At 44.6% G+C, this 13,975-nt stretch overlaps 1 protein-coding gene across 4 annotated transcripts in view; it reads right to left on the bottom strand.

Moving 5' to 3' along the window:
- Nucleotides 1-13,975, bottom strand: part of SEC24B (SEC24 homolog B, COPII coat complex component) — a 96,491-nt gene that overhangs the window by 34,444 nt on the left and 48,072 nt on the right. For all 4 annotated transcript variants that reach the window (XM_019500105.2, XM_019500103.2, XM_006272800.4 and 1 more), the window contains 4 exons: nucleotides 10,570-10,672; nucleotides 7,710-7,836; nucleotides 6,796-6,905; nucleotides 622-734 (listed from right to left, as the gene is read on the bottom strand). In XM_019500105.2, coding sequence (XP_019355650.1) covers nucleotides 622-734; nucleotides 6,796-6,905; nucleotides 7,710-7,836; nucleotides 10,570-10,672 — 453 coding nt within the window. The remainder of the gene's footprint in view (nucleotides 1-621; nucleotides 735-6,795; nucleotides 6,906-7,709; nucleotides 7,837-10,569; nucleotides 10,673-13,975) is intronic.

The raw sequence follows: 13,975 nt of genomic DNA on the forward strand, positions 1-13,975 counted from the left end.
TGCGTGCTGCGCTGCAGCTGTGCGCATGCACGAGGTATTTATTAGCAACATTATTGGCCACATCAGCCAAAACAAGCCAATTGCCGATACTGTCAATTTTCCTTATATTTGTGCCAATCCGATATGGGACTGATGTATCAGTGCACCTCTATTAGAAACCCTAGCAGCTGCAGTAACAGCATTATGTATGCTGGATACTCCAGGAGGGGTGATCAAAACACCTTTAGAAAAACAAACATTTTTACAAGTTTTTCAGAATAACTAATATGAGGACCCCTCTTTATCTGCTGCTATTTGATCATTCAGGATATAATTTGGGGTCATCTAACAAAACAAAAAACCAAGCCGGTTTGTACATTACTTCTAATCAGATAAATGCAGGGATGTTCTTTGTCATGATGCAAACAGCTGTGAATCACATTCCTGTATTCTTCTTCTAGATTCACATTTCAAAATGAAACTCACCTTTGGCAGCAAACATGTGCCTTATATGAGCAGATCATGTACATACCATATGGAAGTACATACCGCATAGACAGAGAAGAGCATAGCAGAGGTACCACTGTGGATTGATCTCACACAATTTACCTATTACAAAAAGATTTATTTTTATATTCTTACTTGTCTAGGTTTTCCAGCAGTGACTGGCAGAGAACTGTCAAATATCCAGCTTCTACTGCATTATAAGACACATCTAAAACAAACAAATACACTGCAGGCTGAGGAGGACGAAGCTGTGAAGTACAGAAAACAAAACTTAAAATTCTTATTTTAAAGAATAAAAGGACTGTTATCCACTATAATTTAAGAGAGTGAAAGATGAGAAGAAAGGAAATAGCTTGTATTAAAATACCCTTTTTTGCATAAAAGTTAAACAGTGAAATTAGCACAATCACTCAACTCAAGGACTTTAACAAAGCCAAATAAAAAAAAAATCTCATTTATGTTAAACATATAATAATTTAGAAAACAAAATTAACATTTTTATCTTTGCTTTAATTGACTGTGTCTAAGGAGAGCTTTTGATGTTAGGAATAACATTTATTATTTAAAATTACATTTTTTTTCATATTTTACTATCCTGAATTAAAACATCATGGGTGTCCCATGGTTATCAAATCTACATTGTAATTGTTTATATTTGATTATCAATTTGCCCCTACCTGTAAGTTTCATTTTTCAGCCAAGAGTCCAAGTCAGCAGTGGAGGATTTAAATGTAACCATCTGTTGGAAACTGAGTAGCTTGTACAAGTTAAATTGGTTCTTCCACTTCCGGGAGAACGTGTTTCACTTCTAGTATACTAAATATAAAGTTTTATACAACAAGACTGCTAGTTGTTCAGTGTCCTAGAGTGAGAAGTTAGACTTAGGTCTAAAATTGTTTGTTTTTAAAATCTCTCCTCCATTTGTCTTGTTTATTGATTGCTAACCTATTTAAGAATATTAGTACCTGCCCCAGGATTTTGGCATGACTAACTACTTTGGTCCAGTTCTGTGTCATTTTGAAACATATTCAAGGTTTCACACATTGTTGAGTGAACAGGGGCAGCAAACAGGGCAGTTTGCAAGCAGTTCGCTGGGAGCAAGAGGAAGAGGAAGAGGAGTCAAGCACCAGATCCTGCTCCAGGAATGTAAGTGAGCCAGGGCTGCCTGTGTTTGGCTTGATGTTTGTTTGGTGAGCAGCGTTTGGGCATGTGCTCTGAGCAATCTGGAGTGCTGAGTGACTGGTGCTTGTATCTGACAAAAGCCCCAACAAGGGCCAGTAATTATGATGTAATTGGAATAACAGAATAACTTGATGGGATAGCTTGCATGACCCACGTACTGTTATGGATGTATATAAACTGTTCAGGAAGGACAGGCAGGGGAGAAGGGAAGGAGGAGAGGAGTTGCGCTTTATGGAAAAGAGCTGTATGACTGCTCAGAGCTTCAGTATGAAAATCTCTGGGTTAGGGTCAGAGAGGAGAGCAACAAGGGTGACATCATGCTGGGTGTCTGCTAAAGACCACCAGACCAGGAGGATGAGGTGGACAAGGCTTTCTTTAAACAGCTAGCGGAAGTTTCCTTATCACAGGCCCTGGTTCTCATAGGAACTTCAATTACCCTGACATCTGCTGGGAGGGCAATACAGCAACATGCAGGCAATGCAGGAAGTTTTTGGAGGGTGTTGCGTAGAACTTCCTGGTGCAAGTGTTGGAGAGGCCAACTGGGGCTGTGCTCTTCTTGAACCTGCTTCTCACAAACAGGAAAGAATTGGTGGGGAATATAGAAGCGGATGGCAACTTGGGCAGGAATGACCATGAGATGACAGTGTTCAGGATTCTGAGAAAAGGAAGGAAGGAGAGCACCAGAGTACGGACCCTGGACTTCAGAGGTAGACTAGACTCCCTCAGAGAACTAACGGGCAGGATTTCCTGGGAGGCAAGTCTGAGGGGGAAAGGAGTCCAGGAGAGCTGGTTGTATTTTAAAGAAACCTGATGGCGCAAGAACGAACCATCTCAATGTGTAGAAAAGCTAGCAAGTATGGCAGAAGACCAGCTTTACTTACCAGGGAACTACTCTTCAGTAAGCTAAAACACAAAAAGGAAGCTTACACAAAGTTGAAACCTGGACAAATGAGGAGTCATGAGAGTGCTGCTTGGGCATGCAGGGATAAAATCAGGAAGGTGAAAACGCAATTGGAGTTGAAGCTAGTAAGGGACACGAAGGGTAGCAAGAAGGGTTTCTACACGTATATTAGTAACAAGAGGAAGGTCAGGGAAAGTGTGGGTTCCTTACTGAATGGGGGAGGCAATCTAACAACAGATGATGCAAAAAAGCCTGAAGTACTTGATGCTTTTTTTTGCCTCAGTCTTCCCAGGCCAAGTTAGCTCCCAGACTACTGCACACAGCAGCATAGTTTGAGGAGGTAAGCAGCCAACAGCGGCAAAAGAACAGGTTAAGGCAGGGTCAGGAATGTTTTTGGGCAGAGTGCCAAACACACCCACAATCTCAACTTCTAAGTTGTCGGTGTTCCAGAGACAGATGGTGGGAAGAACCACAAGGGACCTGATCCTTCTAGTGGTAGTGCAGCTCCAGCCCCTTCCCTGCCATCCACCCCAAGGCGTGCATGCAACCTGCCACCAGCGAGCTGGGCCACGGCTTCCTGGACACTGGTGCAGCTGCTCGTAGCTTCCTGGCTGCCTGCCACAGCCAGTCCAGGCTCTGGGCAGGTTCCTGCTGCCTACCATGGAGCCCAGGGTGCTCACAGCAGATAGCAGGAAGGCTACAAGCAGCTGCACTGGGGTCTATGCAGCCCTAGCCCAGCTTGTTGCCATTGGCGGGTGCACGCACACCTTGAGGTGGATGGCAGGGGAGGGGCTGGGGCTGCATTGCCATGAGGATCAGGCTCTTTGTGGCTCCGTCACCACCCACCCCAAGGTGTTTGTGCCAAGAAAATACGTTTGCATGCCACGCTCTGGCATGCATGCTGGGGGTTGCCTACCCCTGGGTTAGGGACTATTTAGAAAAGCTGGAACTATACAAGTCCATGGGGCTGGACAATGCACCAGAGGGCTGAAAAAGGGGAAGAGGAAGACAAACCAGTCACCAGTGTGACGGCAGAGCTGCTGGCCATTATCTTTGAAAACTCATGGCGATTGGGAAAGGTCCTGGATGATTGGAAAAGGGCAAATATAGGGTGCCTGGAGACATGTGGGATGCCTGCTCCAATGCACTGTAATTACAGTGTGTTGGAGCAGACTGGATTAATCGAGTCTGTTGGAGCGTGCTTATTAGCATTAAACAATCTTTAGTTGAAGCACCCCTGCTATCATTCTGTAGTGTGGGACACTGAATACAGGAACTGCTGAAAGCATTTTAATTAGAGCAGCTCCTGAGACCAGCTCTAAGAATGAGGAGCCAGGGAACTAGACAGGTCAGCCTCATCTCAGTCCCCAGAAAAGTCATGGAGCTGGTCCCTAAGGAATGCATTTCTAAGGACTTGGAGAAGGTGGTTAGAAACAGTCAGCATGGATTCCCCAAACGCAAATCATGCCTAACCAACTTGATTGCCTATGATGACGGGATGACTGGCTCTGTGGATGCGGGGAGAGGAGTGAACATGATATACCTTGACTATAGGCAAGGCTTTTGATATAGTCTGCTAGAACATTTTCACAAGCAAGCTAAGGAAGTACAGATTGGATGAATACACTGTAAGGTGGATAGAAAACTGGTTGGATGATCAGGCTCAAAGGGTAATAATCAATGGCTCAAAGTCTACTTCTAGCCAGTATCAAGTGGATACTGGGGCCGATTTTGTTCAATATCTTCATCAATGACCTGGAAGACACTCAGCAAGTTGGCTGATGACGCCAAGCTGTAGGAAGTAGTAGATACGCTGAAGGGTCAGCCTAGGACTCAGAGAGACTCGACGAATTGGACAACTGGAGCAAAAGAAACGTCACGAGGTTCAATAAGGACAAAGCGCAAAGTCCTGCATTTAGGATGGAACAATCCCATGCACCGCTACAGGTTGGGGACTGACTGGCTAAGCAGCAGCAATGCAGAAAAGGACCTGGGGTTACAGTGGATATTAAACTGAATATGAGCCAACACTGTGCCCTTGTTGACAAGAAGGCTAACAGCATACTGGTAGGAGTATTGCCAGTAGATACAGAGATGTGATTATTCCCCTCTAATCAGCACTGGTGAAGCCACACCTGGAATACTGTGTTCAGTTTTGGGCCCCCTGATACAAAAAGGAAGTAGACAAATTGGAGACAGTCCAATAAAAAAAACATTAGGGGCCTGGGGAACATGACTTATGAGGTGCTGAAGGAACTGGGTTTATTTAGTTTGAAGAGAAGACTGAGAAGGCATTTAATAGCAGCCATCAACTAGCTGAAGGGTGGATAAAAAGAAGATGAAGCTAGACTGTTCTCAGTGGTGGCAGATAACAGAACAAGGAGCAACGGTCATAAGTTGCAGTGAGGGAAGTTTAGGTTAGATATCAGGAACAGTTCTCTTCACTAGGAGGATAGTAAAGCACTGGAACAGGCTACCCAGAGAGGTTGAAGGTTTTTAAGACCCAGCTAGACAAAGCCTTGGTTAGGATGATATAGGTGGGGTTGGTTCTGCTTTGAGCAAGGGGTTGTGGATTAGATGACCTCCTGAGGTCCCTTCCAACTTTAATTTTCTATGATTCTATGATTGTCCTCCATGCTCAAACCTGTTACACAGAATCCCTTCATTCAGGAGGCAGCTGGAATCGCAGACATTATCTTTGTAAAGATTCTCAGGACGGAGGCTAACTTAAAGGCCAGAGAGCATAACTAACAAAGCCAAGTTCAGGATAAGCCTCAGGAACATTTAATGTGATGGAAATAAAAAGATAGGCTTCTTTTAATTTACTTAAAGGAAATTCCCTCTAGTTGATCAGACAAGTTATAGTAAAGAAATTCCATCCTGAGTTTAAGTTTTGAATATTAATTCAGATCTAAGAAGGATATTTTCCCCACAATTCTTTTCTGAATCTACAAATTTTAAGGATCACATTCCCATTGCTCTTCTCTGATCAATTGATCTGACTTCCAAAAGATTCTTCACTGTTCAGTCAGAAACTTCCCTTTTGATCAGGTAGGGAAAGAGGGGGTGGAATTTAATAAAGGAAACTTCAGCCAGAAACTACAGAAATTCTGCCTGTCATAATCCTTTCTAATTATAACTCAAAGGAAGAGGATCCGCCTTCCCCTGACACGCTGAGACATTTACAGTTCTGGGAGACCATCAAAAGCTACATGGACTTTAAGTTTGCTTTCAGAAATGAATAATTCTCCTCTTTAAAACTTAGACCTAGGTTTGTACTTAATATTCACCTGCAGATGATCTGATGAGTCTTTGTTCCCACTGTGAAACTGGAATCCTAGAAATACCTTCCCATAGGTCACTATCCTCACAACCTTCATCTTCCCTAGGTAAGGATTTGCTCATAAATTAAGATGCAATTCTCATTGCTTTTATAGCTGTTGGCTTACAACATGTTGCATCAACAGACATTGCCTCTGGTTTCTCTATTTTCAGATTTACTGATGGTTAGCAAAACATGATTAAGCCATAACAATGGGAAACAGGAGTTGAATAATCTCTTATCAGAGAGACGTTCATTAAGGTTACTTCCTCCCTGTTAACTACAAATACACAGGAATAAAACTGATGAGGTGGGGTACTTTGGAAATATCCCAACACCTTTCAATTTGGTAAATTATTGGTTTTGCCCATCTTTTCCAGAAAGGAGGAGAAGCCCAGACTGTGGATCAGGCAAGACAACTGCAGCAGACCCACAAACAGAATTTGTTTGGCAGTCTTCGTTAATCTACTCACGTGTAGGTGATTTTATTCCACATAGAATAAGGCAGAACCAGTCATCTAATGAGGGTATGAGCAAGACCTCTAATCTTCTGTCACTGAATTCCCTACTCATAAAATCACTGCTTATGATGTCATATCAACGAAGTCTAGGTTGCACTTGTATTTTTTTCTTCCCAGTTGGTTTCCAGTCTAGTTCCCATATCACAAACATTTAATAAAGCCTATGTCTTACCAGACACACCAGATATTCAAATGGGAATATAATGTAACTACTAATTCCATCCTGCATGTCCTTTCTAGTCAAAATGTTTAGTGAAAATTGATGCACAATGGTGGTGCAGTGTAGGGAAGTATGCATTGCCAAACCTACACATATTTTAGTGATAAACAATGACACATGTTACAGGCCTTAAAAATTCATACATTTAAAAATGTTTATTTACCATGTAGTCTGAAGAAGCAATGAATTCCACTGTAGAATTTTGGACTTCTGGCCTTTTGTGAGGCTCCCCATAGGACCGTGTCAAAGGATTATACATAAATTCTTCAGGAACTAAACAACAATCGTGATTCTAATGTAAATTATTCACAGATACACAGACGTCACAACTGTTAAATACTGTCAACATTATGTTCATAAATGAATATGCATTATAAAATAGCGAGGAAATCATAGTTACAGAACATTTAAAAATATTTTTAAAAATGAACATTCAAAATGTTATAAAACAAACACCAGGGTTACATACACATCAAAAAACTAAACATCAGTTTTATGGACAGGAAAATACATCGCCTCTAGTACATCAGTGCCTATAGTGTGCCCTATAATGACATGCTTCAAGATGAACTGTACTTTTTCCAAATGGCCTTTTTCGTTGACTACTGACTGTGTTAACTATGAATTTATGTTGATCACGTATTACTACTGTGCCCAGGAGAAAGTTGCTTTAATTAAGCAATACAAATTGGGACAATCTGATAAAATGCTCCCAGCATCCTGCCAGGTTGCATGAAAGCCTTTCACTTGTACATATCAGTGGTCAACAACTTTTTAAAGCAGCAGGTTGGAACAACCCAGCTTGAGTTGGAGGCAGGCCAGCGCTTCTCCCCAGAGCCTGACCATGGCAAAGGTAAAACGCCACCACCACTGGAGGGCTGCTGAAGCCCCGTACTTCCACTGGCCAGATCTGATGGGTCTGTAGGCCAGATCCAGTCTGTAGGCAGTATGGTGCCAGTCCCTGTTCTAATTGGAATGAGGGCATGCCAACAAAACTGTTCATAAAAATTGAAAAGGGCTTGAATGGATCACGAAGATGAAAGAAACTTGCTCCTTACCTCTACTGTAAAAACTTACCATCATTAACTCTGTAACAAAGGTTGCATTTCCACCTTCTTTGATCAATGAAAGAAACAAAAGGGTTGATATATGTCCTGCATGATCTGCACCTCACAATGGTGCTTGATGTTATTACTGGTAATTGCTAAAAAGTAAACAAACAAAAAAATAAATAATGGAATGTTGAAGCAAAGAGGACTCTTGGAAAATTTTCAAAGGATTGAATTTTTCAGTACATCAATTTGAAAGCTTCATAAACTCAAATATTCTATTGGTCTTGTCCTTCACTTTGGCCTTTTAGCATATTTTTATATGACATCATATTAATATTCATAAAACTATTTTCTCATCATAAAGATATAAAATATTAAAAATAACTCAGGCCAATTTTGATCTCACAATATAAATCAAGAATTTCACTGGATTATAATGTAGCACATATGCAGATAAAAACCATACGGATCAGAAGAATTTGCTATAATAATGTATATTAATATATGACCATATTTACTTGAATCTAAGATGAGGCTCCCCCATCCTGCCCCCATTCAAAATGTGGGGGGAAAGCCCCCATCTTAGACTTGAGTACAAGTGAGGAGGGAGGGGGCCCAGGGGTGGAGCTGGAGCCACACCCATTGCCCCTCCCTCTGCTACCAGCACCCTAAAGCCTCTGTCTTTATTCCTTGCCAACACTTACCTTCCCCTTGCAGCTCCAGTTCCTGCTGATCTCCCGCTCCCAAATGGCCAGGGCTGAAGCTACTACGTGCTGTAACAGCTGCTCTGTGGTTGGGCTAGGACCAGAGGCAGCGCATTCTCCATGTTCCCTGCTCTCGGTTGGAGTGAGGCCCCAGCAGGAGCCAGAGCTACAAGGGGAAGGTAAGCAACAGCTGCGGGGGGTGGGGAGGAGGAAAGCCACAGGGGGCAAGCAGCAGGGGTGAAGCAGGGCATTGCTGGCAGGGGGAAAGTGGTGGGGGAAGAGGGGTAGGTGGGAGGGATGCAAGTGGAGGGGGCACAGGCAGCAAGGGGGAAGAGGTACTGTGGGCATAGGCAGGGGGCACACAGGCCACTTGACTCCCATGTCTCCTGCCCCACTACCACTAGCCTGCCTGCCACTGTTTGCCCTGCTGCAACGGTGTGGAGGGGGAAATGAATTCAAGATGTCCCTCCAAAAGTGAAGATTCTAGACATGGAAAATAATAGCAACATTTATAGATTTTCCATGTCTAGAATCTAATTATTGGGGGGTTGTCTTAAATTCAGAGTCATCTTGGATTCAGATAAATACAGTAGTTAGATAAAAGAAATCTGATTAGTTGGTGTAAGTGCATCCTTAACAGCAACTATATTATTATGTTTTTATAAAGCAGCAACAGTTTTGAAGAAAAAGTTGTGCAGGAGTACACTCACATCTTTGATGACTGAAGGCATTAATTACTACATCTCAAAGATCGCCCAGGAGAACCATATGTAACAGGTAACCCTAGCTCTGTTATGAAGAAAGGCCTAAAGAGTGAGAAGGACCCATGAAGCATCTTTAAGAGGAGAACTTCTGGGGCCTAGAATGGGCAAGAACTCAGAAGGTTTAAATCTGGCTTTGGAGCAGGACAAGGGGCTCAACCCTGTCCCAAGCCCAGCAGGGAAAAAGTCTCTGAGAAGTGGAAGCTGCAAGACAGGAAAAGGGGTAATACGCTGCAGTAGCAGCCCAAAGGAGGGCAGAGGCTAAAGTAACAGGGGTACCAGCTCCTGTGGGTAACAAGTTGTTTAGTGATAGGATTCACAAAGACTAAACTCTAGACCAGGAATAAGCTAGGAGCTGCAGGCTGGTACAGAAGCTGCTTAATGAGTAACTGACCCAGAACTGTGAACCTGCCTCTGGCAGAATAGGCTGAAGGTTAATGAAGATGTTTGGATAATGAAGAACCCCCCTCCACTGGGGCTGAAGAGCAGGGATTAGCTGACTGGCAAAGGTGAGGCTGGCCTCCAGGGCAAAAAGATGGCACTCTAGTCCTGAGTATCGGAGAGAGAGGAATGTTCCTTCAGATTGTAGTGAACTTATGTCCACTAGAAGAGGAAGAGCCACTAGGAGGGGCAGGACAGCTCCTCTCTGTTGGTGACCGTGCCAGGCAAGTTAAAGGGTTTAGTAAATGTTTCTGTTTACCTAGAGCAAGGGTGGTGCTTGGGCCCCAGGGCCCAATCCTGGCATGCAGGGGTGGGCAGGTACAAGAGGGAACAATGCCATGCCCCCCAGGGCCTAGTCCTGGTGCACAGGACATAGAGGGGGCTATGTCAAGCCCCAGGGCTTGACTCTGGCACATGAGGCTCCAGCCAGCCAGTGGACCAGCTCTAGGCTATGCAACTAACCCACAGAGCCATACGGTTGAGCACACCACTGACCTAGGAGGTTTAGATTTTTAAATAAAACTCAGTTTATAGAAACCAGGGGTTTGGGCAGTTTGGAGGCTACACAGCTCAATGCCTCAAATAAAAGATAGGAGATTTATAAATAAAAGATGCCTAAAAGAAATAAAAGATATCTAATAAAAGCTCTGAACCACCCTCATCTATTTGATGCAGTTCTTCAATTCTGAACATCTGACCAGATAAAACCTAACAATTAAAAAAGGATGCACGATTTATGGTCATATAATGTAGTTACTATAATCTTACAATAACTGAATCAGTTCACCGTGATAAGATAAAAATGAAACTCTGACTAAAATGAACATGTAGAAATAAACACAATGTGTAAAAATTCTACTTAAAAACAGTGTGGTCCACACTGCCTGCTACTTCTAGTAAATCTTATGGCATAGAAATAAGAAAATACCACAAAATAAAATGCAACGCCCTGTGAGAAGTATCTAAAACATAATGTTACCGTTAAGTCTCTGAAGGGATGTAGAAGCAGTCCCAAGGGAAGTTTAGCTTTGTTTAGCAAAGTCTGAGTCTGTGGAATATTTGTCAGTGTACATCGAAATGAACTGAAAGGAAATCATACAAAAATTAGCTTGCAAAGAAAGTTTTAGAACATAGCCTATATTTGCTCTGAGTCCCACAATTTAATAATTAAAAAAATGTTTACACACCTACTTTCAGAACAAGTGAAACAATACCTCCAAAACAGAAAGTCTCTTATAAACAATAGAATAGCTAGGGGTGGGTGAGAGGGGCACCAGCCCTGCTGCCAAATTAGAATCACCCCGCAACCCCAACAGAGTCTGTGCCCTTGCAATGAAATCAGTATTGCTCTTTCAGCAGCAGCAGCCAGATGCCTGAACACCATAATCCTGCTGTAAGAGCAAAAGTTGGGGTGGAGCAGACCACATGGCAGCACCTGCCATGTGGCCAGCAGGACCAGTTTTGGAGTCCCTGGTATAGGTATAACTCCCGTGTTGTCCCCTTTCTTGCCCTTCTGTTCACCCCATCTTGAAACCCATGCACCTTTGGCACTCTCCCCACTACCCACTACCCCCTCCCCCCAGTTCTCCCACAGGGTTGGTCAGTTGTGCCAACCCTGCTTGTTATCCCTGTTTACAGGGTAAACAAAAAAAGATGCAAAAAAATACAGCAGGGTGGCACCTAAAGATTAACTGGTTCTGAGAGACATGAAGTTTTATAGGCAACAACCTAGTTCATTATCTGCTAACAGATCTCCAGGTACAAAAATTCTTCCAGTGTTGCAGATATGTTGCCATTATCATTACAACTGAACCCATTTTAAACAAGCATTGGCATGAATGGTTCCAGTGTAAAAAAAAAAAAAAATAACTAACAAGAAAAAATACTACAGCTATTACTTAAACTATAAGAAAAGAAAAAAAAACCATGATAATCATCTACTACCAAAACATATATTAAATAATAAGATAGTACTTTAACTCATGAAAGATTTCCTGTTCTCAGAACCCAGTACAGGAAAACTCCATTTGTTTTGTATAATGTTACTTTTCTGTGGGAAGGAATATAAACTCTATAAACTCACCAAGGGGGACCAGCAGGGTTTGGGAGAGACCCTGTTCCCCCTAGCGCCCCCCCAGGGGAACAAGGAATAACGGCCACAAATTGTTAAAGTAGGTTTAGACTAGACATCCGAAGGCACTACTTCACAGTCAGGGTGGCTAAGATCTGGAACCAACTTCCAAGGGAAGTGATGATGGCTCCTACCCTGGGGGTCTTTAAGAGGAGGCTTGACATCTACTTAGCTGGGGTCATTTGAGCCCGGTTTTCTCTCCTGCCCGGGGCAGAGGGTCGGACTTGATGATCTACAAGGTCCCGTCCGACCCTACTTCTATGAATACAGGAGGATCTTTTATGTTTCCTCTTTTTAATATTGTCAACAAACATTCCCTCCTCTTATTGATGTGAAATGGATGTGGCTCAGTTAAAATTTATACTACTGTATACGGTAAGCAAAGAGGAACAAATACAAAGGCATATGGAACTCAGAAACAAACATTGTCTAGAGCATGCTCCAGAGGTGCACAGTTGCATCGATCCCATATTGTATCATAACTGATATAAGGAAAATTGACAGTATTGGAAATCGGCTTTTTTTTGCCTGATGTGGCCGATAATGTGGCCAATAAATGCCCCATGCATGAGTGCAGCCACAGCATACATGTGGCCAGGAGTGCAGCCCATCAGCCTGGAGAGCAGTATTGCATGATAAGTCTGCTGTGGAGGAAAGGGAGGGGGAGCAAGATTGAGGTCCCTGTGGTGAGTGAGGGAGTGGGGCAGGGGCAGGTGCTGCTCAGGGGCAAGTGCTACTCAGCCGAGGCAGGGGTGGGCACAGGACAAAGCTGCGAGCAGGTCTTCTGGGGAGCATGGACTAGGGGAGGGCAGCTCCTGCTGCTGCATGCACCCCGGGAGGCATGTACCCCTGTACCTGCACATGGGGTGGGGCAGGGTGGGATGGGCTGTCGCTGCATGCTGGGGCCAGGATCTGGGCCAGGCTCTTCCCCGCGGCAATGTTGGGCCGGGGCAGCGCCAGGTTCTTCTCAGTGGTGGGGGTTGGGCCAGGCTGCGCTCAGGGTGTGTGGCAGTGGCACTGGAATGGGGGCTTTGGGGGGGGGCTATGGTGAACTTTGGGGTGGCTGCTGCCCCTCCCAAAGCCCCTTCCCAGTGCCGCTGCCCACCCCAAGCACAGCCCAGCCTAGTCCAGTCCCTCTGTTGGGAAGAGCCCAGCGATATCCCAGCCCCAGACCACAGCAGCAGCCTGCCCTTGCCCCATTCGCAGATCCTCCAGAGGTACACGACCCCCCCATGCCTCCTGGGGTGCATGCAGGCTGGACACCCCCCCGCCCCCCGGACAAGCTGCTCGTGGCTCTGTCCTGTGCCCTACCTTGCCCCAGCTAACCAGCGCCTGCCACATCCCCACTCCCTCCCCTCACTGCGGGTGCCTTGATTTGCCTCCCCACGCCATTTCCCCCACAGCAGACATACCAGCGTGACATTGGTGTCCAAGCTGCCTGGCTGCATATCGGCAATCGGATCGGTACTGGCCGAAATGGCTCCTTTAAAATAGGCCATCGGTATCAGCCTAAACAATCTCTACTGGTACAACCCTAGTATGCTCCAAGTCTAGGACTGAATTTCAGATTCAAAACTTCCATTCCTCCCCCACCTGCCAGAACACATTGCCACTAAAGCTGTCTCCAGTTTAGACAGTGGATAAAGTTTTTTTTCCCCAGAATTACAACTAACATCTTATGAATGATGATGAAGAATGTCTTGCATTTGAAAGCCTAATTTTATTCCAACCATGCAGCTGGTGCAATAAAAGATATTACCCCCCCCAAAAAGTCCTTGACTCTTGCATAGTTCCTGGACCATCACAGCTACAACATTACTCTAACACTACTAAGTAATCTCTATTGGAAAAACTCATTTTTAGGGGTGCACTGATAGAGATTTTTGGGGCCAATATCGATAGCCGATTTTTAAGGAGGCATATCAGATTATAGTGATCTGATTTCTGATAGACAGTTCAGCAGCTTGAAGAGCAGTGTCCAGCTGGTAAGTCTGTTGTGGTGGAAGGGGAGGAGGAAAGGGGCATGGAGGGAGCTGATCCAAGCCCCTGAGGGGAGGGAGGGAGGGAGTGGGGCTGGGGCAGGTGCTGCCCAGCCAGAGTGGGGTGGGGCGGAGTGTGGGACAGAGCTGTGGCTCAATCAGGGGGTGTAGGGAGGCGGGGGCGCCTCTGGCCGTTGAACATAACCAAGGAGGGCATGGGGTGGGAGGCAAGTGCTCCTGGATCTGTGTGGGGCAGGATGTGCTGCCACTGCAGG

Source organism: Alligator mississippiensis, chromosome 2, assembly GCF_030867095.1.
Source record: "Alligator mississippiensis isolate rAllMis1 chromosome 2, rAllMis1, whole genome shotgun sequence".
In the NCBI taxonomy this organism is placed as follows: domain Eukaryota; kingdom Metazoa; phylum Chordata; order Crocodylia; family Alligatoridae; genus Alligator; species Alligator mississippiensis.